Below are 27,406 nucleotides of genomic sequence, written 5' to 3'. Positions count from 1 at the left end.
ATTTAATATTTAATATCGGTACAATTTATATAAAAGGAAGTAAAATTATGTACATATAATGTTGTGGACACGCCTGAAATCCTTTTCACCGTCTAGAGAATATATTGCTAGTTTTTCCGATAGAACGATTTCATTTAAGTAAAATACGATCGGGACCACTCGAATTCAATTACGGCAGGAGGAGAGAAAATATTCATTCGACGGCGTGAAGACTCTAACAAAGGCTTTGGTTGCGAAAATAGCGTACTAAATTTTTCTTTTTGAAATTCGGCTTCGGTGTTATATATGAAAAAACTCGCTATATAATTTATATATATAATTTATGTGGTATATATATATATACAGGGTGTCCCGTAAATAGTGGCTCAAATGAAAACTCCTAATAGATTGGACTATTTCCAATCAGAATAATCCAACATAGCTCTAACGAAAGTGTTACGGTTTTCGAGATATTTTGATTTTTGCGAAATTTTAAGAAATACCTACCTGTAATCAGTTTTTTTATGGTGTGTCACTAAATGAACAAAAAATCACAATTTCTTCGGTTGGATATTATTTGCCGATAGATGCGCTTTATGATGCGTATTAAAATTTTTCAGTTATGCAAATATTTTTCACAGGAAAAATTTTTGAAATTGCAATATCGGATTTTTTTTTTCTTTTCAAAAAGTTTGAAGTCCTATGACGCAATAAAATAATAATAGAATCTTGGTACCCAATAGCGTAAAAACTTATTTATCCCATGCCGTATTAAAGACAAAAACTTTTTGAATTTTTTATTCACCTCAAAAAAAAAATGGTTGTTTTAATGCCGAAAGAACTATTTTGTAAAAAAAAAATCGTTTTTTTTTTCGATGTAAATTAATTCGGTTTATTTGTGTTTTGCAATTTTACAAAAGGTGTTCAAAATGGCCACCACCTGCTGCTATACACGCCCTACACCTTCTTATAAAGGATCGCTTAATCCGTTGAGCGTGGCCAGCTCTATTTATCTCTTGAGCAGCAGTTTGGATGCGCTTACGCAGATTTTCAATGTTTTGTATGGGTCTCCTGTATACAATTTCTTTGAGCCATCCCCAGTAAAACAAATCAAGAGGATTTAGGTCAGGTGACCGTGGGGGCCACAGTATAGGTCATAGACGTCCGATCCATCGGTTAGGGTAGGATTCATTTAAAAAATTTCTATATATATATATATATATATATATATATATATATATATATATAAATATATATATATATATATATATATATATATATATATATATATATATATATATATAAATTATAGCAAACTATTTGTAAAGCCCTTTTGTTTTAAAAATGTTACTGAACCAAATATTGTAAATAAATAAAGGCCTTTTTATTTTTAACAATCACCCACTTACACGACATAAATAAATTAACAATAATGTAACTAAAGCAATAATAATTTAACTACTAAACTACAAAATAAAATTAAAACAGAAGAGACAAGCAGAATATTAGTGCACCTATCAATCACAAAATAATAAATCCATTGTCATGATAATTTCTATTTAATAGACCCTAAAGAGTCTGCAAATATGTCGATTTTATTTTACCGAAGTGGTTAAGTAATTTGCAAGACATAGTATAAAGCAAACACAGCATATTATTATTAGAGCAAAGCTTTAATACAGAGGCTCCCTTGCAGGGGAGTTTTCGCATAAAATTCGGACCCGCCGGACAAAAGCGCTTATAACTTCGGTTGTATTTAGGTTAGAGAAAAGATGTTTACTTTTTATAATCAAGAAATACAAGGCTACAACATGATTAATTACAAATTTTCATTTGTTTTTTTGTTTAGGACTAGGATGCTTTTAAATTCAAAAAAAAAATTTTGTCCAATTTTTCCAGTCTTTTATTCGATACAAATCACAACGGTTCTTTAAATATTATGAAACTCTGCAGATTGATTAGAGTTTACGGTATAGTTTATGGTTATTCACAGCATACGGAAAGTATTTTTTTTAACGTCCAAAGTTTTAGACATATGTGATCTTCTAGCTCCTCTGACTGTTTAACGGTATCTTTCCGGAAATAATGACTCACAGAAAATATGTTCGCCTTATTGGGAGCTACAAATTGTATTAAGACATTTTTTTCAAAAAATAGTTTCTTTTGAGAGAAAAATAAAAAAAACCTCAAAAAATTGATTTTTTTTAGTTTTTTCGGGATAAAATTTTTATGGTACAAAATTTAGAAAAATTTTACTTAGATTAATTATACCTCCATTCTTTGCAAATAAAATGGCGTATTAAGTTTAACGTTATCATTTATACAGGGTGAGCAGTGCTCAGTCAAAAATACCCTTTTTTTACACTTTTTTTTTCCAGCCCTAATAACTTTTTAGTGGCGCCCCCTAGAGTCAAATAGCTTATGGGCTGTTTGTAGCGCGTGATAAGAAGAATGTTTTGCAAAATTAACCGTACTTTTAAGTAAAACCGTTTTTAAGTTATGAATTTTTTAACATTTCTTGACTTTGGAAATTAATTGTGTGCACCTTGTAAGTTATAGATAAACCGAAACTAATCGAGCAGATGCGCTATTCATTTTACTATAATATATTAAAATTTCATTTTTTCGCTATTTTTACAAGTACCCTAAAAGTAATTTTTTTTCAAAAAAGTCCAAGCACGAAAAATGGCTAAAAATCACCCTGCACACTGATGAATTCTCAAAGCCACCCATGGCCGCGTCTCCATAGCAACGAAAACGGCGATTTTCGCCGAAAAAAAACCCTTTTTATAATCGAAATTTAACTATTAAAACCGATTGGAATCGGTCCAGAATTGATGTTAAACTGTTCCTAAGGCTTTATACTATTTTTCCATGTACAAATCATAAGGCAAAAGCCTTTTTTTATGCCCGAAATCATCCTTTGAAAATGGTCGATTTTGACGTCTACGCGCGATTTTAATTCCGACTTTTACGGCGGTTTTGACAACATGGCGTCAACGTGCATGAATCTGCTCGGACTTGCTTCCTAATTTCATTGATAAAATGCTTAAAATAGCTCAGAACTTCCTGAAATTGGTACGGAATTATTCAAGAGACTCTGGAGAATCCGAATATGTGCATGTCTTTTACCAAATCGGGTTCTTTTAGCCGTGATAATTCGGCAACATTTTGACGTTTTAGCATTTGCCGTGTATTATTATAATATTCATGCGACACAGTGGTCTATACAAGGCATTTTGCTAGACAAAAATTACAACACAGTGGGTCCTAATGATAAAAAAAAATCTAATCGGGATTTAATGGGCATTATTATTTTATGTGGTAATTTTTTTTTTTTTTACTTTTTTGGTATTTGCCCGATTTGAATGAAATTTGGTATTTGGGTTTGGTTTAGGGTATAATTATTAATTTTTTGAAAATTTTTAAAATATTGAGTTTTATAGTCACGTGACAATCAGATCTTTTTTCCTATGGGTCCGATTTTATTCAAATTTGGTGTGTGGAATTTATTTAGAAAATAATTATTAATTTTTAACAAATTTTTAAAATATTGAGTTTTAGGCTCACGTGACTATCAAAACTTTTTTCTATGGGTTCGATTTGATTGAAGTTTGGTATTTGGAGTTCATTTAGGAAATAAATATTGATTCTTAGTAAATTTTTAAAGTATTGGCTTTTAAAGTCACGTGACAATTAAAACTTTAATCCTATGGGTCTGATTTCAGTACCAGCTTGGTATTTGAGGTTTATTTAGGATAAGATTTTTCAATTTTTGCAAAGTTTTGAAATATTGTGCATATGTGTTTTCACGTCAAGTGCTGTAGTCATATTAAATATTAAAGCATACTTAAATTCGAGCGAAGCTCTTATCACATCATGGTTCTGTGAAGCATGATACCCCAAAAACCGTAGACTCAAAGCTTGTAAGAAATATAACGCGATGAGTATAGCGTTGTCGGAGCAGCTGCTCAACAATCTTCAATGAATATTTCGACTTGAATTGTATTTAAAAACTTTATTTGGCATTTGGTATTTATTTAGGATACAAATAATAAATTTTGACAGATATTTGAATATAACGCATTATATTGACATACAACGCGACTATATAATACATTATAGTTCTTTGAAGCATGATACCCCAACAACTGATCCTCTCTTTCCTTGGCATATAAAAGTTGGCCCCCCGATTGACCAGACTTAAGTACACCTGATAATTTTGTTTTTTTTTTAAGAATTCGTTTATGGCTCTTTAGAGACAAGACCTAAAGGTTCCAAACTGGTCCCCACGGACCAAAAGTATAGGAGCAAAGCGACTATACTTGTTGTTGGGACGCCCGCAGTAAAAGAAATACCGATTCTCTAAATTGTTTTGAAATTTAAAAACTTATTTAATTAAGCAGAATAATGTAAAGGATTTTATTATGTAACAGCTGATGTAAAAATGATGGCAATAAGTTTTTTTTGATTATCCAAGCCAATCATATTGACCTAAATAAAGAAGAACCTGGGAAGTTGCTCTTGATGGCTATAGTCCATCCTGTTTAAATGCCAAATACTTAACCATTTTTCTTTGTATTAGTTATACAGAATATAGGTTTGGAAAATTTGGTACCAAACGATTATACAGTATTTCAACTTTGATTTTACAAAAGAATTATGTTTGTTGCTTTTAAATTTGTGCAGTTTATTATGAATCCAAGTCATCTAACATTGCTTGGTACTACCCGTTCACTAGGTCTAATTATTTACCTTGTAATTCTTAAGAATCAGAAAGAATAAAAACCCGACAGTAGACTTTAGACCTTTTTATTTTCAATAAACGATCTGAATTTTAGCATTGAGAAACCCCAGATTTAACAACATATTTTGTAGATTTAAATCCCTTTATTGCAACAAATTGATATCTTTAATTGATAGCAAGAAGTTTTTCTTGTAGTTAATGTCAGTTGAGGTTTTTAAGAGATCTTTAACGGTTCTGATAGTTTGCTAATTTTGCTGATTGAGAAAAGTAGACAAGATTAAGTGGCCACTAATTTTAAATATTAGATGTTCCCTGTGTGCCAGATGTCTGTCATACTTTTCATGCTTGTAGGAACTGTTCTGGTAAGTGTTTCTGCAATTTGTGTAAAACCATTTTAAAAAAATATATTTTTTATTTTATGATGATGGTAATCAAAGTTAAAATCGCAAACAAGTATATCCTTATTATTATTCAATGTGTCCATTATAAAAATGTCCATCATGGGGATCTTGAAAAATAAAGGCGATACGAAAACAGTGATATTAGAGAAAAGTTGTACATTTTTAAGCTTAATGTTTTAAACTAACAATTTTTGAGCTGCCGTTTAGAAAGTTTTAAAATTCTGAGTAGTTCCGGAAATATGCCTAAAAAACCATAATTTACCGATTTCGTTTTTATTTGTTTCTGACGTTATATAAAGAGATATATAAACAAAAGACACTTTCTTATGGCCACTATTTAAGCTTTACAAAACACCGTTGAGAGATTTTCCGTACGACTTTGCGTTTCGGAGTCATCAGCTTTATACTTTTATATGGCGCGTATATTCTATTTGGAATACAACGATGTATAATACAATATGATTCTGTAAATATATTCTTTAAATTGGAAAAAATGGGTTTTTAATAAGTTCCTAATGATTAGGTGTAACATGCGGTGAAATGATGGCGCCGAGTATGAAGTAGTCGGCTGTTATTACTCTTGTTTCAAAACATTAAATTAAAATCAGGTTATTAATGATTTAAAAACTTTATTCATATACGTTGTTACGTCAAATGTTAGTTAATTAAATAAATTAGTTAGGAACTACTTACTAGAAACCAAAAAAAAAACTAATATAGCTTATAATTTTCAAACAAATCACCATTATTCTCCAAACACAAAAAACGCCATCTAACTGTCGAATTTAAAACCCTTTTTAATATTTCAGGTGTACTGCTCTTATAAAAGCTGTATGCATACATCAGACATTAAAAAATATTTGACAAATGAGGTTTCATCAGTCAATGTCAACAATCTCATTTCTGTCTACAATAACTTTCTGTCAATTATTCTAAGCAAGATGGCTATTATACAAACTTACCATGATGTGAGGACAACTCGGCGGACATTTTAATGATTTTATATTTAATACAGAATGGCATATATGAAACTTTTCAAGTAGAAAAATATTTTTATTAAAACCTTGCACGTAACTCTTTTATTTCATTTTGACATCCTTAAAAAGACCCCTATTTTATTAAAAAAATACATTTATATTCAAAAGGATTACTGTCATGGAGTAGAAGGAAAGTAGATAAAATGATCAAATACTGACATTTGCTAGAAGCTCCTGGGCTACTTTAAAGAGGCCGTAAATTATAAATTATCAAAAATTACCATACACTTACCAAATACCCCAAGGAAATTCTTTTTTCATTAATATTTGGGATGTTTATGCATTGCCAGATAAACTGTAGTCTACTGTATGCCATAATGCAACCAAGCATTCCTACATTGCTTGATTTATAATCCTGAGTTAAGTAAGATACATCTGAGAAAATAGCATCTCTTAAAATAGTGAGCCTTAAAATATTTAAAAAGCTAGCACGCACTCTGGATGAGGTGTTTAAGAGAATCAAATTTTCTTATAGAGTCGTTCTTTAACTGCTAAATTTAGATACATGACCAATTGCTTACGTGAAATTAATAAGTAGTAATTCTATTTGGACTTTACATTTAGGATTTTTAATATAAATACACTCTTACTAAGTCTCCTGATTGATTCAGCTGAGAAGAAAACTTATTTTAATAAACCAATAGTAATAGATTTTCTCCATAATAAATTAAAAATAAATAACTTTATTCTTACTATGGCCCAATCTTCCCTATCATCATCGTACACTAACCCTATAATTTGAAAAATTATTTTTGAAATATCTCATCGTGAACATTTTTCATTGCACGATTAAATAAATTTAAATACTTTTTTAATTTAGTTTTCCAGTCTGATGCTCTTTCCAATATTATCCAATACAACAAGTCATTGAAAATAACATTTTTAAACGAAAGGTTCAAAATTTAATTGGATTTTCGCGTATCGCCTCAAAACGAACTGGTTGGTTTAATTCGAATTCTCGCCGAAGTTGGTGAAAGTAGCGAAGTTATTGAGGGTCGATTGCAGTAATGACTCATTTAATCATGAAAATCTACAGTTTTAATCCAATTGCGTTTAAAATGACATCTAGATAATCGGAGTTTAAAAAATGAAATTTATGAGTATTTTAATTGCTTGTAAATTAGGAAAATATTAAAGCGATGGGAAAAACTAATGGCTAGAAAAAAGAACAAATCTTAAATAGCCACACACGTAAAAATATTAATTTTATTAAAAACAACATTAACCCAGTTAATCATTTCATTATAATTGCTAACATTTTCTTTTTATTTTGTAACATTTACAAAATAGCCCACTTTTTTTAATTTATTAAAAAATTAATAAAGTGTAATTTAAAGTCCATTATTTAAATTTTACTAAATATAGAGCGTGTTCAAAGGTCATTTATTTTAATTGCTTGTAAGCTTCGACAAAAAGAGCTTATATATAAAAAAATAATAAAAGAAAGAGTAAAATACTTAAAAAAAAGGTTTCATTTAAGGAATCATCCAGCACACGCATTTTGGTAAATTGGTTGTTATGAGTACTAGAGCCAAAGCAGCTCAAGTTAATGTTTTTCATAGTAAATTGTAGAAGATAATACGATAAGAATAGTGTTATCCTTATCATTATAAATGGGTCTAAGCGTTACAACAATCTTGCCAGTGGTTTGGCAGAAATCATGACTTTACCAAATTATTTTGTGTACAGACGAGTCTGCATTTACACGTGACGGAGTACACATTTTCATACATAAAAATCATGCTTTGACAAATTTATTTAGATTTTCTTTAACAGAATTTGCCACAATTATAAGACCATGATCCTCTAAATGTAAGACAGAAAATATAGTTTCTACATCATGAGGTTCCACTAGATTTTAGACGAAAAGTTAATGAAGTGCATAAATATCTAATGATTTTCCGAATAGACGGATAGGGTGCAATGGATCCATTTCTTGGCCTCCTCGCTCGCCAGATTTAGCGCCTTGCGATTTTTTCCTCTGACTTCGAAAGGGTAAGTATATCATGATAGAGATGTAAATACAGGGAAGAACTTCAAGAGGTCGTTCAAAATTCTTGTGATTTAATTCGTAGACACCAGAATTTGCCGAGCAGGATTTAACAGACAATCATCAATCAAATGGGGAGAACTTTGAATAACTTTTGTTAAAAACGATACCCATTTAATTTCATAAAGATTTTAAAAAATCCTAATAAGGCAAAGTAAATTTCTTAATAATTAGGCAACTTTTAAAAAGGTGATTTTTAATTTTATATGCTTATAAACAACCATTACTATTAACAAATTCTCTAAAACACTGTATGTTGAGTTTTAAATATAATATTAATATAGTTTTTAATTGTTTAGTTTTATTCCAAGAATTTTAAATTAGTTATCATCCAGGTTACTAAATTTTTATATTTGGTATTTTATCTACTTTAGAAATCTATTTATTAAATGTTCGAGAAATTTCAAACATTTAATTATACTTTTCAGATTTTTCTTTTTTTTTTCTTTTTAATTTTTTTTTTCTTTTTATTACAGAAATTTTATATAATATTTTATCTTATTCAAGCAACTTATATAATTTTTTATGCCTTTTAGGTTGTTTAAAACGATTGCGGGCATTTAAATATTTTTTTAAATTTTGTTCGGGGTGGGTTTATTTTACGTAATTTTTATATCTTCCGGGAATATGAAAAAATTTTCATATAGTCGCAAATTTATATATAGTCGAAGTATGCAAGCTTTTAACAGGCGTTATAAATACCGTTTTGTTTTATTTCAGATATTTAATCAGTTTTTTATCTTCTAAGAATGTAAAATCATTTTTCGTGCTTTTCAATGTAATTTTTTATGTCTTTTAGACGCTTGAAAATAATTTTAGACTTCTTAGTCAGCTTTAAGAAAATGCTTTCTCCACAAAAACAAAAAGATGAAATTTTAAAAGTGATAAACAAAAACAAAGATAAAACATTGCGTTGTTACCATAGCATTAAGCATCCTAATATAGTCATTATGTTGCCGATAAAACAAATTAAATAAATTATTCCTTCTGTGTGTAACACTTCTTATGCCAGTGAGTATATTATGGTGCTGAATAATTATTAACAATAATTTAAAATAAATAAATATTTGGTAAACTTACTCTAGAATGCTGCATATTTAAATTCAATATTCACTCCTTCATTTTACAACACGACATCCCAAATTAATCATTTAGAACTAATTGGGTTTTTAAAGTATATTTTCAACTTTTAATAATTTGAAAGAAAATGACGTATATATCTTTTAGACTTATAAAGGACATTTTAAGTAATTTTGTGTTTTAGTATCTAACATTTGAAATTAGTTGTCGCACCGGTTTATAAGATAATTTTATCCCCGTTTATTTTTGATGTATGTATTGTATTTGATCTATTTATATTTAATAGATATTTGAAATATTTTTATACGTTTTTTAGGTTTTTGCATATACCCGAAACATTTCTTTTTAAACCTTATCTCAAATTTTTAAAAGGTGCCTAAATTAAGTGTTTAATTTATTTTATATATTAGATATAATATTTTATCACGTTCGATAATGTCTTATTCGAGCCGTTTTGCATAACTCTTATCTTCCAGAAATTTGAAATTATCCTTAATATTTTCAGGTTTTCAACAAGTTTGAGTATCTCATTAAGATAATTGAAATTTCTTACTTTAATTTTATTTCGGGTATTAAAGATGTTGAAATGTTTGAGTTTTTATTTGAAATAAGTTGTATTCGATATAATTTGTTATTGTTCAAGAATTTTTAATCCCTTGCCGCTTTTCGCAGTTATTTTTTTTATATTTAACACATAAATAATTTTTCATGGCTTTAGGCATCTATTATAGACATTTTTTTAAAGAATTTAAAGTTATCGTTTATTTTATTGAAGACAATTTAGGTAAATTTTATATCTTCACAAACTTTAAAATATTTTTGTTAATGTTAGGTATTTGAAATTTTTGTAGTTTATCCCAGGTATTTAATGAAACATCTAAGTTCCCAAGTTAAAATAATTTTCCGTGCCTTGCAACGTATTTTTTTTATCGTTTAGGCATTATCATTAATTTTTCATGCCTTTTAAAAATCTCGTTTTATTCGAGGCACATAATGTTATTTTTCTAGCTTCCATAAAGTTAAAATATTTGTTAATATTTTTCGGGTTTTTGTATAAAATTTGCATAGACCTCAAGTAATTGAGGTAATTCTTTTATTGCTATTAGATTAAGTAACTCTTTTGCTTTACAAATATTTAAAATAACTTTTAATGTCTTGTACTCTTCCATGTCATATTTTATTTCAGTTAATTGGCGAAATTTGCTATATTTTTTAGGATTTTTAAGTTATTTTTATATGTCTTCCAGAAATTTTCTAGTAATATTCTATTTTATTCCAAGAATCGTACGCAAAACTTTTATATCTTTTAGAGATTTAAAATTATAATTATTAATTTTTTTAGGATATTTGACAACTTTTTTTATTTAACTTGCCATGCCTCTTGTGCACTTAAAATAACTTTTCGTTTATTTTGGCATTTTTATATTTTTTATAAATTTTACATTATAAAGTATTTTAAGTAGATTATTATTTTATTTTAGGAATTTAAGATATACAATTATCAGATCTTATTGAAAAAAAAATATGTTCTTTGGGGTAGGGTAATTTTGCCTATCCTTTAAGTATTTAAGTCATTTATTATTTTATTTTCGCTTTTAAAGAATTTTTTTAATCTATTTCAGAAATATAATTAATTGTTTAAATTATAATTTTTTTCAGGATTTCGATTTGTTTGCATACATTTAAAGACTATTACGCTTTTAACTTGATTAAGTAATATATAAGAAGAAAACGAATTTCTAGGTTTAAAAGGGTGAAAATAAATCTTAAACTAAAGGTTGAAATAGTACTTTATGGATTACGTAAGTAAAAATTAAAATTAAATTTGCTTAAGCTAAGAAAATGTTTGAATTACTTCTCTAAGTCAAATAAACCTGGTATTAAATTGAGTCCATTTTTAATTCCACTTAGGAATACTCTCGGAATGTAAATATTCCTATGGATAAGCATTTAATCTTAAAAAATTACCATTTAAATTGAACGAAAAACAACGAGCGCATAATACTAATTAACTTCATCTGGGCAGGATTCTATTGTTGAAGGTATAGTCGGTTATCTAATTCCTTGCCATCATAGTATATAATGTTTTGAAGCGAATTTAAATACGCATTTAAATGGTAATAGGAGAGATTTACCTCTTGGAGATAGGAACGAGTGGAGTATACAAACTAAACAAGCTCCAGTCACTTTAGAGAAGTCAATATAAGCTCATAATAGAGGTTTGGGTACAAAGGACTTATCGCGGTGTGTGTTATTGCGACACAACCCGACCGAAGCAGAAAACAATTAAATTAACACTGAGTGAAACGACAGCGTTTGTGAAAACAACGTTATCTGTGTACTTCCTCAGGATTTGCCTTTGACATGTTGCCTATGTGTTTGCTATATGTACGAGTAGAAACTTATTATGAGAATAGCTGATAGGGTATTTAGAAAGCCAGCAGTGTTAGTATTTTAAGTTTAATAAAGTAAGGTCTACCGTCTTTGTAGCCAATATTAGAGATAACCCTAACTACTTTTTTCTGTAAGCAAAAAATGTCAATTGAATAGGTAGAGTTTCCCCATAGCGCAACGCCATATGAAATATGTGAGTAAAATAGGGAGTAATATGAATCCATTAGGGATTTATTGTTAATAATAAATTTTAGTTTATGAATTGGGTACACCAGTGAAGAAAGTTTTTTCTTAGTGTATCTATGTGAAGTATCCAGCTAAGGTTACTGTTCAGTGTGATGCCCAATAGTTTGACACTTCTGTATTCAGGAATACATATATTAGAAGTTCGGTTTGCTTGAAAAAATCATGTTTTGCATTTTCTCACGTTTTTTTTTTAAGACAGTTTTAAGTAAATTTTTTTTCTGCGTTCTCCATGGCTTGGCAGCCTAAATTTTTTAGCAAATTATTATTTTTGTTTTGCACGAAATTAAATTGTCATCTATAAATGCTTTACGCTTATTAGGTGCTAGAAATTTGAATAAATCATTTATATATATGAAAAACAGCAGGGTTCCCAGGACCGAACCTAAACAAAATATGAAGGGAAATGCTCTAATGCCATATCTATTAAGTTTTTCTATAAGAAGACTATGGAAGACACAGTCGAAGGCATTGGAGAGATCATATAACATTGGGTGGAATGCATAAAAAGTAGTAGATGCTAATGCTTCGCTAAAAAGTATTTACTTTGTAGCATTTGCTTTTACATAAAAATATCTACTTTGCCTATGAAGTAAATACTACACTGTACGGCCCAACAGAAGTACCTACTACTTAAGAGAAAAGTATCTACTAGTGTCGCAGTAAGCGCGTGTCAAAGTTCTCAAAATTGACAAGACACTTGTCAAAACTCGTTTTTCTATCAGTGCGTCTATTAGTATTAAGGATGTTCGTGTAATTCGGTTCGGATTCAAACTTTTTAAAGTTCAGTGATTATAATACTGGTTTAACTATGAGTGATTCTCCAGATTCCGATGCAACAAAAGAGCTAGGACAAGATAAAAACAAACAAGTATTATTTGTTACTCTACTTGAAAGTTATCAAATTTTATTTGATAAAAAGATGACACCAAAAATTAAAAACGAAAAAGAAGATGCACTAAAAAAATTAACAACTGGTTTTAATAAAATAATGGGAAAAAACCTAGACACAAAACAAATTTTGAAAAAGTTTAAAAACATGAAAACAAAGGTTAAGAAAATAGTTGACTTGAAAAAAAGTGGAAATAAAAGAATTGTGCTGACGGAATGGCAAAAAAAATTCTACGACTTATGGAATGTAGGAGAAAACCCAGTTCTACACAGAGTACCAGGTGCATGTCAGGCCGGTGTAAGCAATGAGATTGATGTTTCCTTCCAAAACAGTGAAGATAACTTCCTCAGTTCTAAATCTGGCTCCAAGCAAGTTAAAGTCATGACACCTAAAGGTTCTAAAGCAGCTGATAAGGAGGAGACACTTATTCAACTACAAAACACCTGTCTACAAAAAAAAATTGAAGCAGCCGAATCCCAAATTTCTGCTTCTCGAGCTCAACAGTCTTCAGCCGAAGCTCAGGAACGGGCCGCGATTGCATTGGTAAATTTTGCCAAAGCTGGTGGGCAGTTAGTTGACCATTTAATTAGGCGGGACATGTTGGATTATTAACAGGAATATAAAATCTACGTATGAACCCATAATTTAAATATAATATGAGGTGTAGTATCCATTTATTTCTTTTATAGTTTAATATTTTGTCACAAACTTAAAATTGAAATAATTAGTTTATTTAGTTGATACTTTTTTATACTTAGTTTATTATTGAACATTTCATAAGTTACTTATTTGGTATATAATTATCATAGTAATAATAATAACTTAAATTATTAGGCTCTGGCATTAGTTCATTGGGATGCTGAACTTCCATATTAATTCGATCAAAATCATGGTATGGATCTTGTAGATATTTAGCTATATTGTGAAGTACAAATGCATTCACAATATGTTCCGGAATGTTTTCAGTTTTTAGGCGAAAAGTATACTGGAGCATTGGAAAACGCCATTTTAACTGACTAAAGCAGCGCTCTATGACACATCGTTCCTTTGCATGGATTAAATTATAATTTTCTTGCATTGGTGTAGTTGAATTTTTATATGGTTTTAATAACCACGGGGCAACACCATATCCTTTATCACCTAATAAAGCTGCTTCGTGCACATTATTATACATAATTCCATGCACTATGGAGTTTCGCCAAATTCGACTATCGTGTACGGAGCCTGGTAAAGATGTATCCACACTTGTAAACATTTCTCGGGCATTACAAGTAGCTTGAACATTAATTGAGCATACCCCTTTTCTGTTCACGTATTCATCACCGTGAATAGATGGTTTTGTTATTTTTACATGGGTACAGTCAATAACACCTATAACCCTAGGCATTCGCTCACCACGTGCTCCCTCATTAATAGCAACTAAGCAATTCGTTAGTGTTAGGGAACTTTATCCAATTGTTTCTTTTTGAATAAATTGCTTTAGATACCGTGGCTAAGGTTCTGGAAACAGTGCTTTGACCCAACCCAACCCAACCCAACCCAACCCAACCCAACCCAACACCAACTTCTTGCCCACAAATCCAGGATCTCCTGTAAGAAAAGTTATTTACATTTTTCAAATTACAAAGTTAATTTACTAGAAACACCTAAACTTCTCAAAAAAACCTCGATTTTCCGAGTCGGTGCCAGGGCTCCACCCCGTTTGTTTCCCCTGGTTCATTATTATCTTGGAGAAAATATTGTTCAAGCCACTCTACATTTCCTCTGTTAAATCTAAAATACCAAAGCGTGATTAGATGATTGGGATAAAAAAATCTATTAAATTTATGGTAATTACCTAAATTTTCAATATAAATCGTCATTATTGTATTATATCTTTGTTTGTATACTTTTTGACGATGCACATCCATAAAAACTGCCATTTTTTACTAAAACACTTTGATTGCTGGGGCCGAAGTTTGTCAAACACCAACTTCATTTAAACTGTAGTAAATACTACTATAACTAGTAGATACTTCCAAAGCATAGCACCTTCTTCTATGTATCGCGTACATAGTAGTATATGCCACAGAGAGTAGTAAATGCTTCATTAGTGTAGTATAAACTTTAGAAATATAGTACATACTTGAAGCATTAGCATATACTACTTTTTATGCATTTCACCCATTAAGTTTACATGCTCACCCTCCTCAAGGCCCTCGACTATATCATCCATATTTATACTTACTGCCTGGATTGTAGAACGGCATTTACAAAAACCAAACTGTGACTATATATGTATCGAGTAAATAATTTTTTTTTTTAAATCGGATATTCTATTTTTACTAGGATTTCCAAGATCTTACTTAAGATTGGTACTATGAATATAGACCAATAGTCCGACACCAAATCTAGGTCACCTTTTTTAAAAACAAGAATTACCCTGGACAACTTAAAAAAATCTAGAAACTTTCTCTACTCTAAAGCCTCGTCTACACAGGTATTAAATAATTGTGTAAGGGGGTGTATAATTGCGTTAGCAGTATTTTTAAGGATTATACTAGTCATATCGTAGATATCATAGGATAATGAATTTTTAAGTGAGATATTGGCATTCCAAACTTGTTCATCGATCGGTAAAAACACAAACGCTTTTTGATAAAAATTAATTTTTTCGATAATTTTATTCTGTAAACTTTTGTCAATGACCAGGTCTTGCATTATTTTTAAGGCTACTGTTAAAGAATAATTATTAAAGTAAGAAGCTGCAATATCTAATAAATTGTACGATCCACAGGTCAGGTTTCGTTCGTAGTTGATTACTTTCCATGTTTGTCTTTTGAACTGTTGACATATTTACTATATGCTGAATTTTTGGAAGCATTTATAGCTTTTTATAATTTTGTCGCAGTGCTTTGTAGTAAATTTTATAGTAAGGATCATCAGAGGTATTGACAATACGTTTCACAGCTTGCATTTGTAACCTCATTTCTTTAAGTAAGTCATTATACCACTTAATCGGTGGTTTATCACCTTTACAATAAGTAGTCATTAAAGGTAAATATTTGCTAATTTAAAATTGCAGGTTTTTACTAAAAATTTTGTCTGCCACTAGAGTAGAAGTATTTAGACCAGTTTAAGTTTAGCAAGACATTTTTTATATGCTATACAGACTTATTTGTTAATTTACAAGAACATTGTTAATTGTACTTGACGGAAAAACCATAAAGATTTAATTATATATATATCGTAATGATCTGAGAGATCCGATTTTATTACACCCGATTACAGCAAAAGACTATATTTAAGTCGCCTAATATAATTATACGATTATATTTTTTGCGGGCGCTATAGAAAACCTCCTCTAGTATATCAAACAAATTAAGTTTGAGTATTCATTTCTATAGTACATAGCTCAGCATCGAGTTCTCAAGATATAGAACGGAGATTTAATGATTTATATTGGATATTATTTTTTCCAAAAATACAAACACCCTCATAAGTAGAGATTTCCGTACAGTTATTTTCTTAACATTTTAACAAAGCTAAGCACTCAATATACAAAAAAAGTTATGAATATACATATAAGTAAGAATGACCGAATTAAAGAAAGAAATTATTAGATGGGAAAGAAAATGGGCAAAAATCAGACAGAAGAAGAGGAAGAAGAAACGCACTTTATTATGTATTAGATATACATATAAATTGTTTTTTAGACCTTTATATGATCCCACTGCTAAAACCAAATGTTTTGATGTTTTACTGAGATCTCCATACTTACAATCCTCCTCTTAGAAACCCTGTATAAATGCGCATATGTCCTTCTATTTAATAAAGAATATATCTTGCAGTCTTAAATATTCCCTATATGGCTTACCATATATCAGAGTAATAGTCAAATTATAGATAAACTTTTTATATAAATATCCTCCTTTTGAAAACTTATTCTTCCAAAATAATATTGACTTAAGCTTTAATAATTCTGTTAAGTATATTATACATTTCACATTCCTTATGAATTGTATTTTTTATTAGTAAATATATTTAGAAAATAAAAATGTAGTTGTTATTCTTGCTATATACTAAATATTATTTTCTTAACTGATAATAAAAAAATATGGAAAAATCAGTAAAAGTAATCCTATCAACGGGTTTTTTCTTGATCGTCAGATCGTCTCAGTCGGAGTTACTTGGGAATGTATGACATGATTTCCTAGTTTTTAACTAGTAGCCGTAGTTCTTAAACGAGCACATTACCTACTTGTTTTTAAAGGTTGGCAAATCATAAACTAACAAAAAATTAGATAATATACATTTAGATTATGCATCTTTTTAATGTTTAGTTTAGTTTAAAAAAAAGTAATAAATTCCAACGCATTTCATTGTTGCGGAAAATACCGTAAAAATTTGCGGTTTAAGTATCCATAAACGCGTTAAAACTGAAAAAAATATCAGAAAATGATTTTAAATAAATTTAAGGTAACGAGCGCAACTTTAATCGCACAAAGTACATTTTAAGAGCTTTTTACCTGAATATTTCTACCGTAAAATTGTCTACAAAGTTTCCGTTTACGACCTGAAAAAGTTTTCTTTTATCTAGGGTTAGGTATTCACCATCGGTTGCCTTAATGTATGATATCCCCCAACATACATTATTAATGATGTCCTCAGAGAGAAAAGCGTTTTAACAAAAGATGGCGAATGCGCCGGAATAAGGGATCTGATTTGCTATTTTAAAGCTGTTGAATAATATTTTTATTTAAAGATATATATTTCAACTTTTTCTTCAATAATTAAATTTGGTTTTTTTTTCATAGAAATTATTAAATTAAAATAAATTTGATAAAATGTATGTAGTGGAAATGTGTATTTTTATATAGATTTGTTTGTCTTTTTTGACTATGTTTGATACTATATATAAATTCGTTGCGACTATTTTTTTATAATTTCCTATTTTTTTTTTAATTTTATTATTGTTATGTAAAAAAAACGTTTTTTTTCGCAACTTAAATCATCAATTTATTATGATGAGTGTATCAATTGTACGCTATATATAAAGTGGTTGGTTTTATGTATACATTAGTTTATTATTTATTATTAGTAAGAACATAAAATCAAGACAAATTTAAGGGATGAAAATTCTTTTGTTTTTGTTTAATAATAATTCGTGGGTGGCTAGTCCTTTTCCTTAATGTGTGGTTGAGATTATTCAGATTCACAAAACTAGAAATGTTAAAATGATGTTTTAAGCCTTAAGTAAAGAGGGTAAATCTTTTATGTTAGTTTACATTTAACATTATTAATCCACTGATTACTTTTAAATTGTGTCACAAAAAAGAATTAAAAATAACTTAATGATGTACATATTAAAAAACAATTTTTGCATATTCCAGTATCGCGTTTTTAAATGTAGATGTAGATATTCTGGAAATTATAAGTACTGAACTGAGGTAATAATTTTATAAAATCAGCCCAGACAAAAATCTGTAATAGGTATATTAGGTTTTCATCTTAGCGGGTGAAATTATTATAATAACATGTTTATTTCCTGAAACGAAAATGGTTAAATTCTTTATCCCAAAAATGCTCCAAATTTCGCAATTAAAGTCAGCATAAGATATGTTGCGGTGAATAGAATTTTAATATTTTTTATTTTTTGCAACCAGGAAAGAAAAATTTTTTCCTATAATACTTGCAACTCGTCACAAATAAAACTAAAGATCAATAACTGCTTAAAAATACTAATAATTTACATTAAATTACAAACCTAATGGTTCTAAGATTGATGGCTAGGCGTTCCAATTAAATTAATAATTACAGCTATTTCTACAGATTCTAATATTCTCATGCAGAAGTAAATAATTTATGAATCATCATCGTCAACCTTAGAATGTTATATTAATTAGAACGATCAAAAGATCTGTCCAAAAATAAAAAACCAATTAAGAAAAAACAAAAACCTAAAAGCACTAAAAATCAATGTGAGAATAGTAAACTTAAAATAAAGCCCAGAACCAAAATTGGAACACATGTAAATCTGAATTAACAGAAAATATAATACAACGATTGGTAGGGCAACAAGGAAAGCATGAAAGCAATTAAATGAGTCACAGATACTCTAGTCTGTCTTTAAGAATATAGAATTCTTACCATATAGAGTCTACTAAACAAAGTCGGTCATCTAAGGAAAACTGAGAGAAGTATGGAGAAATTATGTATTCCTCCAAAACAATGAAGCAATTCTACTACCATGCCAAAGCTATAAAACATGACCTTCTATATGTTCTATATGAAAAAAGCTTATGTAGCATAATTATCAAAAATAGATAGAATTACAGAGCCAACGGCGAAATTCTATTTAAAACTAGCTGATAGATATATAAGAGACGAAGTCCTAACACACTACCCACTTAGTGAGAGCGAATATACATTTTCAAAGTCTACAGAAACGGCCCTATATGAGCTAAATAAAATCCATTCAAAGTCACTTTATGAGAAAAAAAGAGCACTAACAACATTTGCTAGATAATGTAGATTGGTAGGAAGGAGAATTCCATTTACTCTTTGCATATGACTCTCCCAACGGATTGTCCTTTATCTTAAGACAAACGAATGAGACAATATTACTTCAATGAGATTTAGCGAAAGTGGCTCCGAGGCTGGAGATGTATTGTCATCATTATACTAGGCAGTTTTAATAGACGATCTACTAATATAAATAAGAAATAAAGAAAATATATTGTCTTTCATGATGCTTGAATGACTTTGGATATAGAAGTCAGAAATAAACACATAAACGATATTTCAGAAAAAATACTAAAATAAACAATTTTCAAGTTGAATTAAATAGACCACCCATCAAACTTTTAAGTTTTTCGAATACATACAGAACAGTGATAGAGTATTTAGTCATTGACTAAATTTATAAGGGTTGAATTTTTATTTTTAAGATGAACTATATACAATAAATAAGTTGTCCAAGTATAACGGACTATCCGACATAGCGTCAAGCATTATAGCAATTTGATAGCGTTAAGCTCTAAGACAAAAGCAGTACAAAAAACTCAAAAATTCACAATAAATCTTATGTTAGGACGTCCTTCTACTTACAAATCACTATAAATCCAAACCGAAACCAGATAATTTTAAAAATCATAAAAAATAATCTTTGTGGACTCTGTCAGAATAAAAAAAGGAAGCTTTAATGATGTAATGCGTCATTGTGAATAACGGAATAAAAGTATAAGTTGAACAAGATCGGCTTAGTTAGACTATAATAAATTTATTATAGTTTGGTGAAGTTATACTTATTCTCTACAGAGTATCGTTGCGTAAGACATTTGTCTATAAATCTAAATTCAACCTTCCCTTATTGAATCAAGAATTAAATATTCTATCACTGCTCTGTATGTATTTAAAAAACTACGATTTGCAAACTCATCATACTCACTGTTTATTAAAGTTTTAAATATACTTTTAAAATTTTAATAGAGCAAGCTGTTAGCTCTCTTAGGAGGCAAGCTATATTCCTGCATAAAATATATAAACCCTCAATAATATTAAATTTCCAATTATGCTTGGACAAGCAACATACAATTTTTTAACAATACTAAAACAAAAATAAATCCCACGGGGCAAAGGGAGAGCGTAAGCATGTAAAGAACAGCTAAAGAGGCTGATCTTATCTTCAAGGGGGGTGAAATAATTAGAGCGTCGCGTAATAAAAACCGCACGCCGCAACTCTAAACGCGACGCTCTTAACGACTTTTCATTTCGCAAATTAGTCGTTCTTTTGTTACCCCTGTTTTATCTTGTTTCCCTTCTCACACTGTGTCGGATGTAATCTTGATGAAAAGGGTACGAACTCACTTTATAAATGCAGATATCATAAATTAAATATTAATTTTCGATGAAATTGGAGACTTAATCAAGAGAAACTGAAATTTTGTTTAAAATTCAATAAAAATTAATTAGTTGACAAGCTAAATATTGGCCGATTACAAATAGTATAATAGAGCTACTAAATAGTGAGATCTACTTTAGATAAGATCGTTTGATTATTATATTTTTGCGCATTTTAAGCATAACTTAAATGGATATGACTAATCTTTTTTTATATTTTATTATTATTTTATTAGATAAATGCCTAGAACTTACATTCTTAGGTTCAAATTACGGGTAACGAATTCCAAACATCAAAAACTCTTTTTAGCAAAAGCATTTGACGTGTTTTTATTTTATATATCTGTTTTTTTTTATTTCAAAATGTGACTGCGAAGTCTAATATCCCGATTTCTTTCAAATAGTTTGTTTAAATCACAGCCCAAATAATTATAAAGGATTCTGAATGTAAAAATGTAATCACCACGAAGCTTTCGTTTTTTGAAAGTTAGCAAGTTTGCATTTGAAAGTCTTTCGCTGTAGGTAGGTTTTGGCATACGCAAACCATATGTAGATCGTGTAGCGGGTCGCTGCAACAATTCAAGTAAATTTTTGTCGCTCATATGTATACATGTAAATTTACTTAAAATTTTAAAATATCTCTTCAAAGCAAATTTAAACTGTTAAACTCATTAGAAAAGTCTTATTATAGTGAATTAAGGTAGTAAAGTGATGCAGGGATTATAGTTTATCAATTAACCTAAGCATATTAAAAAAATCTCTGACAATACCAAGGAAAAAAACATTAAATATTCAATAAAGGAATAGCTAACTTACAGATAGCTCGAATTAGGTCTTCAAATTTTCATTCTTTATTAGAGAACTGATTAAACTCACCACTATTTCCTCTTGGCCAACCCTTCGTAAAAAACATTAAAGTTATTTAAGCTAATTTAATGGCAGTAAATACTTACACTGAGGGATTTAATACTGGAAATAAACCTTACAATATAAAGAATGCCCTCCATCTGAGTTGTATCCTTGACACTATATTGTATTCACTATAGGCTATTTGGTAATAATGCCCCGCATGGAGTAAATCCACGCATTGGCTTTTCCGAATTTTCGCGCAAAATCTTAAACTCTTCTGCTAGATGGCGTGCTTTATATTAAGGCTGCTTAGTATATCAAAGTGTTTTATGGCAAGAAAACGTTGTGGAACAGAGAAAATGAAATTAGCTTATTTTTTGAATATTTTTTACAATTATTATAAGAAATTCAGTCAATAAATAATGCATTTACTGTATTTAACACTGAATTATTATGTAATATTTTGACTATTTTACGCTACATTTGTGTAATTTGGCTTCCTCGGTTCGTAACTCAAGAAAGGAGGGGTCGATAAATTTAGAAGATTTCAAGCAACTTTTAATACAGATCAGGAAACAAAAATCGTACGTCACTGTTAAAATTTTGACAAGGGATTTTGTAGCCTTATATTAAAACTATTAAGATTTGTTTTATATAGATATGTTAGACAACACAACTCGCAGAAAGGGATCTTACGCGTTAAACTTGATGAAAAGAAATAGGTTTCCCTGCGTGTTTTCCAAAAGAATAGTGTTGCGAGGACAATGTTCTTTAACAAGAATCTACTTTCTCAATATTTTGCTAATCTGAAAACTGCTATAAAAAAGTTTACCTTAACTTCTGCTAAATCTTTAATACGGATGAAATTTGGGTGCAGATAATTCCAAATAGCCAAGGAGAAAATCAGTTTTTAATTAAAGATGGTCTATTAGGTTGCGATATGGCCGTAACCAATAAAGGATGTATGAATTTTGTACATTTATTACTTGAATAAAACATTTAAAGAAATATACAAATGTAAATGAATAAAATCCAGTTTTACTCATTCGTGAATATCACGTATGGCACACTAATCTGGAATTTGAAACATTTGCTAAATTAAATCATATCGAAGTACTTACACCTCTACTTCACAGTAGTCATAAAACTCAACGCCTCGTCCGCTATATTTTCCATCATTTTAAGGCTTCTTATGATGCAGCTGTCGATTCTTAGAAAGTTTTTTGTCTGGGTGAATCGTTTAGAGTCTACAGTATTGGAAAATCTTTTAGGGTACTATTTAAAAAAGCAAGTACTCTTGAAAATGCAGCGTAGGATTTCCGGGTAATTGGAATTCACCCATTTTATTCCATCGCTTTCTCACACGTTGATTTCCTACCATCAGAAGTCACGAATCAGCCACCAGACGATGAGCAGTAACCAGTAGTTAATATTTAATAATGGTGACAATTACTCAGAGGATTATGCTGCTGCTTCTTAGGAATTTTGTCGTAATCAACCAGCCTCAAGGGCCAGCTTTTACGGCCTCAGGTTTGACCACATCTGAAGATATAATCTGCCGAAAAGGAATTAGCTGGAAAAGAAAAAACGCGTTAAAGAAAATGTGGCCAAGCAACTTTTCCCTAATAATAATCCAACGAAGAGAAAGAAAAAAAGCATCGAACAATCCACTTTAGAATCCGACGTTGAGTATTCGTTTATGATAATAGCTCTGATAATTTTTTATGTAATGATGAGATTCAATAAAAAGAAAAAAAACTTACTCTATAGTTTTAAATCAATAATACCAATTGATTACGCGGGAGTTAAAGTCCTGGGAATAACAAAGACTTTTTTCAGGCCCAGCTTATAAAGCAGTATTTTACAAGCGACTACCATAAACGCACAAGTTTCCAGAAACAAATGAAGAGTCATTTATTGATGACGAGAATATAATATTAAAACTGTCAAAACCTACTAAGATGAACTGTTCAAGATTCTATGACGTAATGATTGTTTGGAAAAAAGACTTGACTATATATTTCCTGTTATATTATAAGAACTAGAAATTGCGGGGCTTTATTCTCACCTACCTTATCCTTCGAACCAACAAAATTGGAATATTTTAAGGGTAAAATTGTAAGTGAGCAGGAACAATATTAATTGCAGAAAACTTATAGTAATAATATGGTTAATGTAACTAGATGGCTGACTCGTTGGCAAGTAGACCTAAAAAGTTTGTGCCTTCTTTCAATTCGAAAACCAAGAATTAAAGATTTATAGAAGATCCTCCAGAGAAATTAAAAAGATATCTAAGTCACCCTAAAGATGATTAAAGTTAATCTTGTAGATAATAATTATAACAATTAGGATTAACCTTGTCTATTTTACTAATGAACTTTATAATTGTTCTTATAGAGTCCCTATTCTCTCCTTCTTTCCACAAGTCATAAAACTTAATAACTTACTATGTTAACGATTATTGCTGATTATGATTGGACGAAATGATACATAATGATAATATATACAAATTAATGAGTGGTCAGTGGTTTTTTTTCACTGAATTAAAAAACTCGTCGTCTTGACTTTGATTATCGAGAGAGTCCTTTCCTGGAAAAAATGACTGTTATCAGATTATTCAACAGTTTTTTTGGAATTAAAAAATTCATAATACTGTCAAAGGCCATATACATATAAATATTATTGTTTGGAAACTGATTAGTTTTTGTTGATCCTAAAGGAAACCAAAGTTTCTTCTTTTGAAGTCTTTTTTTCCTAACAGTTGTCCTCTATGAAAAAAAGAGAGTTGGGTAGAAAATATTTTTAAGTAAATTATTCAATAGGCAAATACATTGTAGAAACGATAATTAAATAGACTACCCAAATCTAATATAATTTATTAGGCATTAAAAAAAATTATCACTAAAATATAAAAAAAATCAATTTTAAAAAGAAACTAATTCGTTTCGAGTTCTGATGTCTTTTTCTTCTTTTATTTTTCTAGCACGTCATTTAGCATTCTCATTTGCGTAGACATTATGGAATTTACATTAATATTTGTAAATGAAGCAGCATGTATATCATGACATTTTACAACTGTACGATCTATTCTAAATACTTTTTGTATAGCATACCATATATCTAAAGTCAGCATTTTGTCAAATTTGTCATAAAATACTAATAAAACATACGATATTAAAATACTAAAATTAAAATAATGACAGTTTGTTGTCTATTTAATTCAATGCTTTTTAGAAATCGCTAAATACCTTCCGATTGCATATTTTCAATCACTTACGTATCGATTAGTCTAACTGGTTTTTGAATTTTTCGCTTTGAATCATCAACATTATTTGGTCTGTTCACATAAACTTTGGACTTAAAATAGCCCTATAAGAAAAAATCTAATGAGTTTATATCTGGTGACCTTCTTGGCCACTCAATCGGTCCTCTTCGTCAAATCCACCTGTTAGGAAGAGTTACATCAACAAGTTGTCGAATGAAAATGAGGTGGTGCCCTGTCTTGTTGAAACTATATCTTCTTGCTAGGTATGTTAATCTCTTGTAATAGGTTTAAACTGTAGAAAGTCTAAGAAGCGCTCTCCGTTTAATGTTTCTTAATTAAAAAGAAGGGTCCAAGCCTTTAATTTTTCACAATATCTATCCACACATTTTTTCAAGGCGCTGTGTGTGGTATTCTTGGGTCCAATGAGAATTTTCGGTTGTCCAGTATCTGCACTTTTTCTTGTTAATGAGTCCGTTAAACGTTAAGGTGGCCTCATCAAAAATTTTAAATAAAATTTTCATTGTAATTTTTTGCCTAAAGAATCTGCTTACAAAACTGCACTCGGCGGTCAATATCGTCTTCTAACAATTTATGTAGTAGGTGTACTTTATAAGGATGATATTTACTTGCGCGAAGTAGACACTACTGATAAATTCCTGTTCCTGGAAATTGTTCTAGTTGCAATATGGGATTATTCTCCATTTCTAATAGAAAAAATAAAAATACTTTTGGAAAATTTCCCTTAGATAAATTCTTACAAGGCGCTGTTCCCCAAATTTTTATTCCACTTTGTTAACTGTGAATCTAGTAATTGCAGGACCATACGTATCAGCATAAGTTGCATTAAATAGGTTACAGACTTCTCATTGTGCAGCCGGTCCTTAAAACCAATCATCATAAGTATTTCAACTGGTTCTTTTTCAGAAAAATGTATTCTATTAAAAAAGTATGCATGAAATGTCAACTAATATCACAATAATTACACTCACACATTCACACATTCTACTACTAAATACGTTCTAAGAAATCACATTAAAAATGAATGTTGCCGTCATAGTTTTTACTTTAGACTCTCTGTAACCAAAATTTTCATTTACAAAAAACCCATTGAATTAAATTGACAACAAATTAAACATTAGTTGCATAAAATCTCTACTTAACTCTACTTTTCTCTACAAAAAGTATTTAAAATATATCATAGAATTGTAATTTATTTCGATTTAAAAAATTAAACGTTGACCTGAGGCACCCTGTATAAAAATTTTTTATTTAAAAAACGCGCAAATGACAATACTTTAAGATTTATCCAAAAAATAAAAAAAATACCCGAATTTTAAATAAATTTGTTCCTTTTATCGTGAATGCGCTGTATAATATTTAATATTTCCCTATTGACCTTTATATGAAATATTATTTTTTAATTTATTAAATTTAAATTAAGTAAATATTTTTAATTAAACATAAGATAATAGGTCGTGACATTTTTATCGTGTAGTGACGAAAATCATGTTGGTAATATATGTTTTGTATAAATAATTAAAGCTGCAATATTTAAATAAATACTTTTTTTGACACGTCAATAATTTAGTTTATTGCACGAAAATCTTTAAGATATTCATGTCGTAAATGAGAGATCTTTAAGAGTGTTTAAATTTTTTTGGATATAAAAAACACATTTTTTAAATACCTTGTATTATATAGATAATACTTAAGACAAAGTTTGCTTCATCCATTGGATGACTTAATCTAGAAGGCCATTGGACACGCCTCTATATACATATAATAAAAATTTTATACAGGGTGTCATGGAAATGGTATAAAAAATTCCGAGGATGTTAGAACTCCTAAAAAAAGTTTAAAAAAATGCATAAGTACATGGTGGAAAATGCACATTGAGGAAGTTAGTGGCACTGAAAGGGTGAATTTAAGAAACGTTTTTTTTTTAAATTATTGGCTTATAGAGCAAGATAAAATTTTGAAAAAGAAACCTTTGCTATAAATTTTGACCCTAAATTACATGGTGATACTGAAATATTATTTGGAAAATTAGAACGGATAGTTTTTGCACTGGTTTTGTTTGGTCAATAACTTTTTTAGGTTATTTTTTTTGCAAAGCGGGTTCATTTTTTGAAAACTGTATTCTCTTTCATACAAAAAAAGGTACTGGTGTCGCACATCGCCCTGAGCAATGATTTCAAATAAAAGGGAAAAGTTTTACTCTAATGGGTTGGTAACTGGTTTGTCATAACTTATCGTATTTCAAAAGTAGTCAAGTAGTTTTTAAATTTATTAACATAAGAAATGAAATAAAAAAAAACTTTAAAGCTCTATCTGAATATCTTATCATACCTTTAACACACATCTTTAATCTTTCAATAAAATTTAATAAATTTCCTGAAATATTAAAACACACAATTTTCACCTATTTTCAAAACTGATCAGGCTAATGATATAAAAAACTATCGGTCAATAAGCCTTATTAATGTGATTTTTTAAAAGAAATTTTGAGAATATTTTATACAAGCAACTGATATGAACACCTTAAATTTAAAAACAGTCAGCATGGCTTCTTACCTGACAAATCAACT

General features: G+C 29.5%; 1 protein-coding gene across 1 annotated transcript; it reads left to right on the top strand.

Annotated features, from left to right (window-relative positions):
- Positions 1-12,641: 12,641 nt before the first annotated feature.
- On the top strand, positions 12,642-17,627 carry LOC126737048 (uncharacterized). The gene is made up of 2 exons (XM_050441739.1): positions 12,642-13,484; positions 17,403-17,627. Exon 1 carries the CDS (start codon positions 12,743-12,745, stop codon positions 13,433-13,435), a length of 693 nt encoding a protein of 230 aa, XP_050297696.1. The 5' UTR covers positions 12,642-12,742; the 3' UTR covers positions 13,436-13,484; positions 17,403-17,627.
- The last annotated feature ends 9,779 nt before the right edge of the window (positions 17,628-27,406 follow it).

Source organism: Anthonomus grandis, chromosome 1, assembly GCF_022605725.1.
Source record: "Anthonomus grandis grandis chromosome 1, icAntGran1.3, whole genome shotgun sequence".
Classification (NCBI taxonomy): domain Eukaryota; kingdom Metazoa; phylum Arthropoda; class Insecta; order Coleoptera; family Curculionidae; genus Anthonomus; species Anthonomus grandis.
This window is presented reverse-complemented; position numbering and strand designations above follow the sequence as displayed.

Bases quoted from the DNA above. Each gene is read 5' to 3' on its own strand.
- LOC126737048 (XM_050441739.1), top strand. From the start codon at position 12,743: ATGAGTGATTCTCCAGATTCCGATGCAACAAAAGAGCTAGGACAAGAT.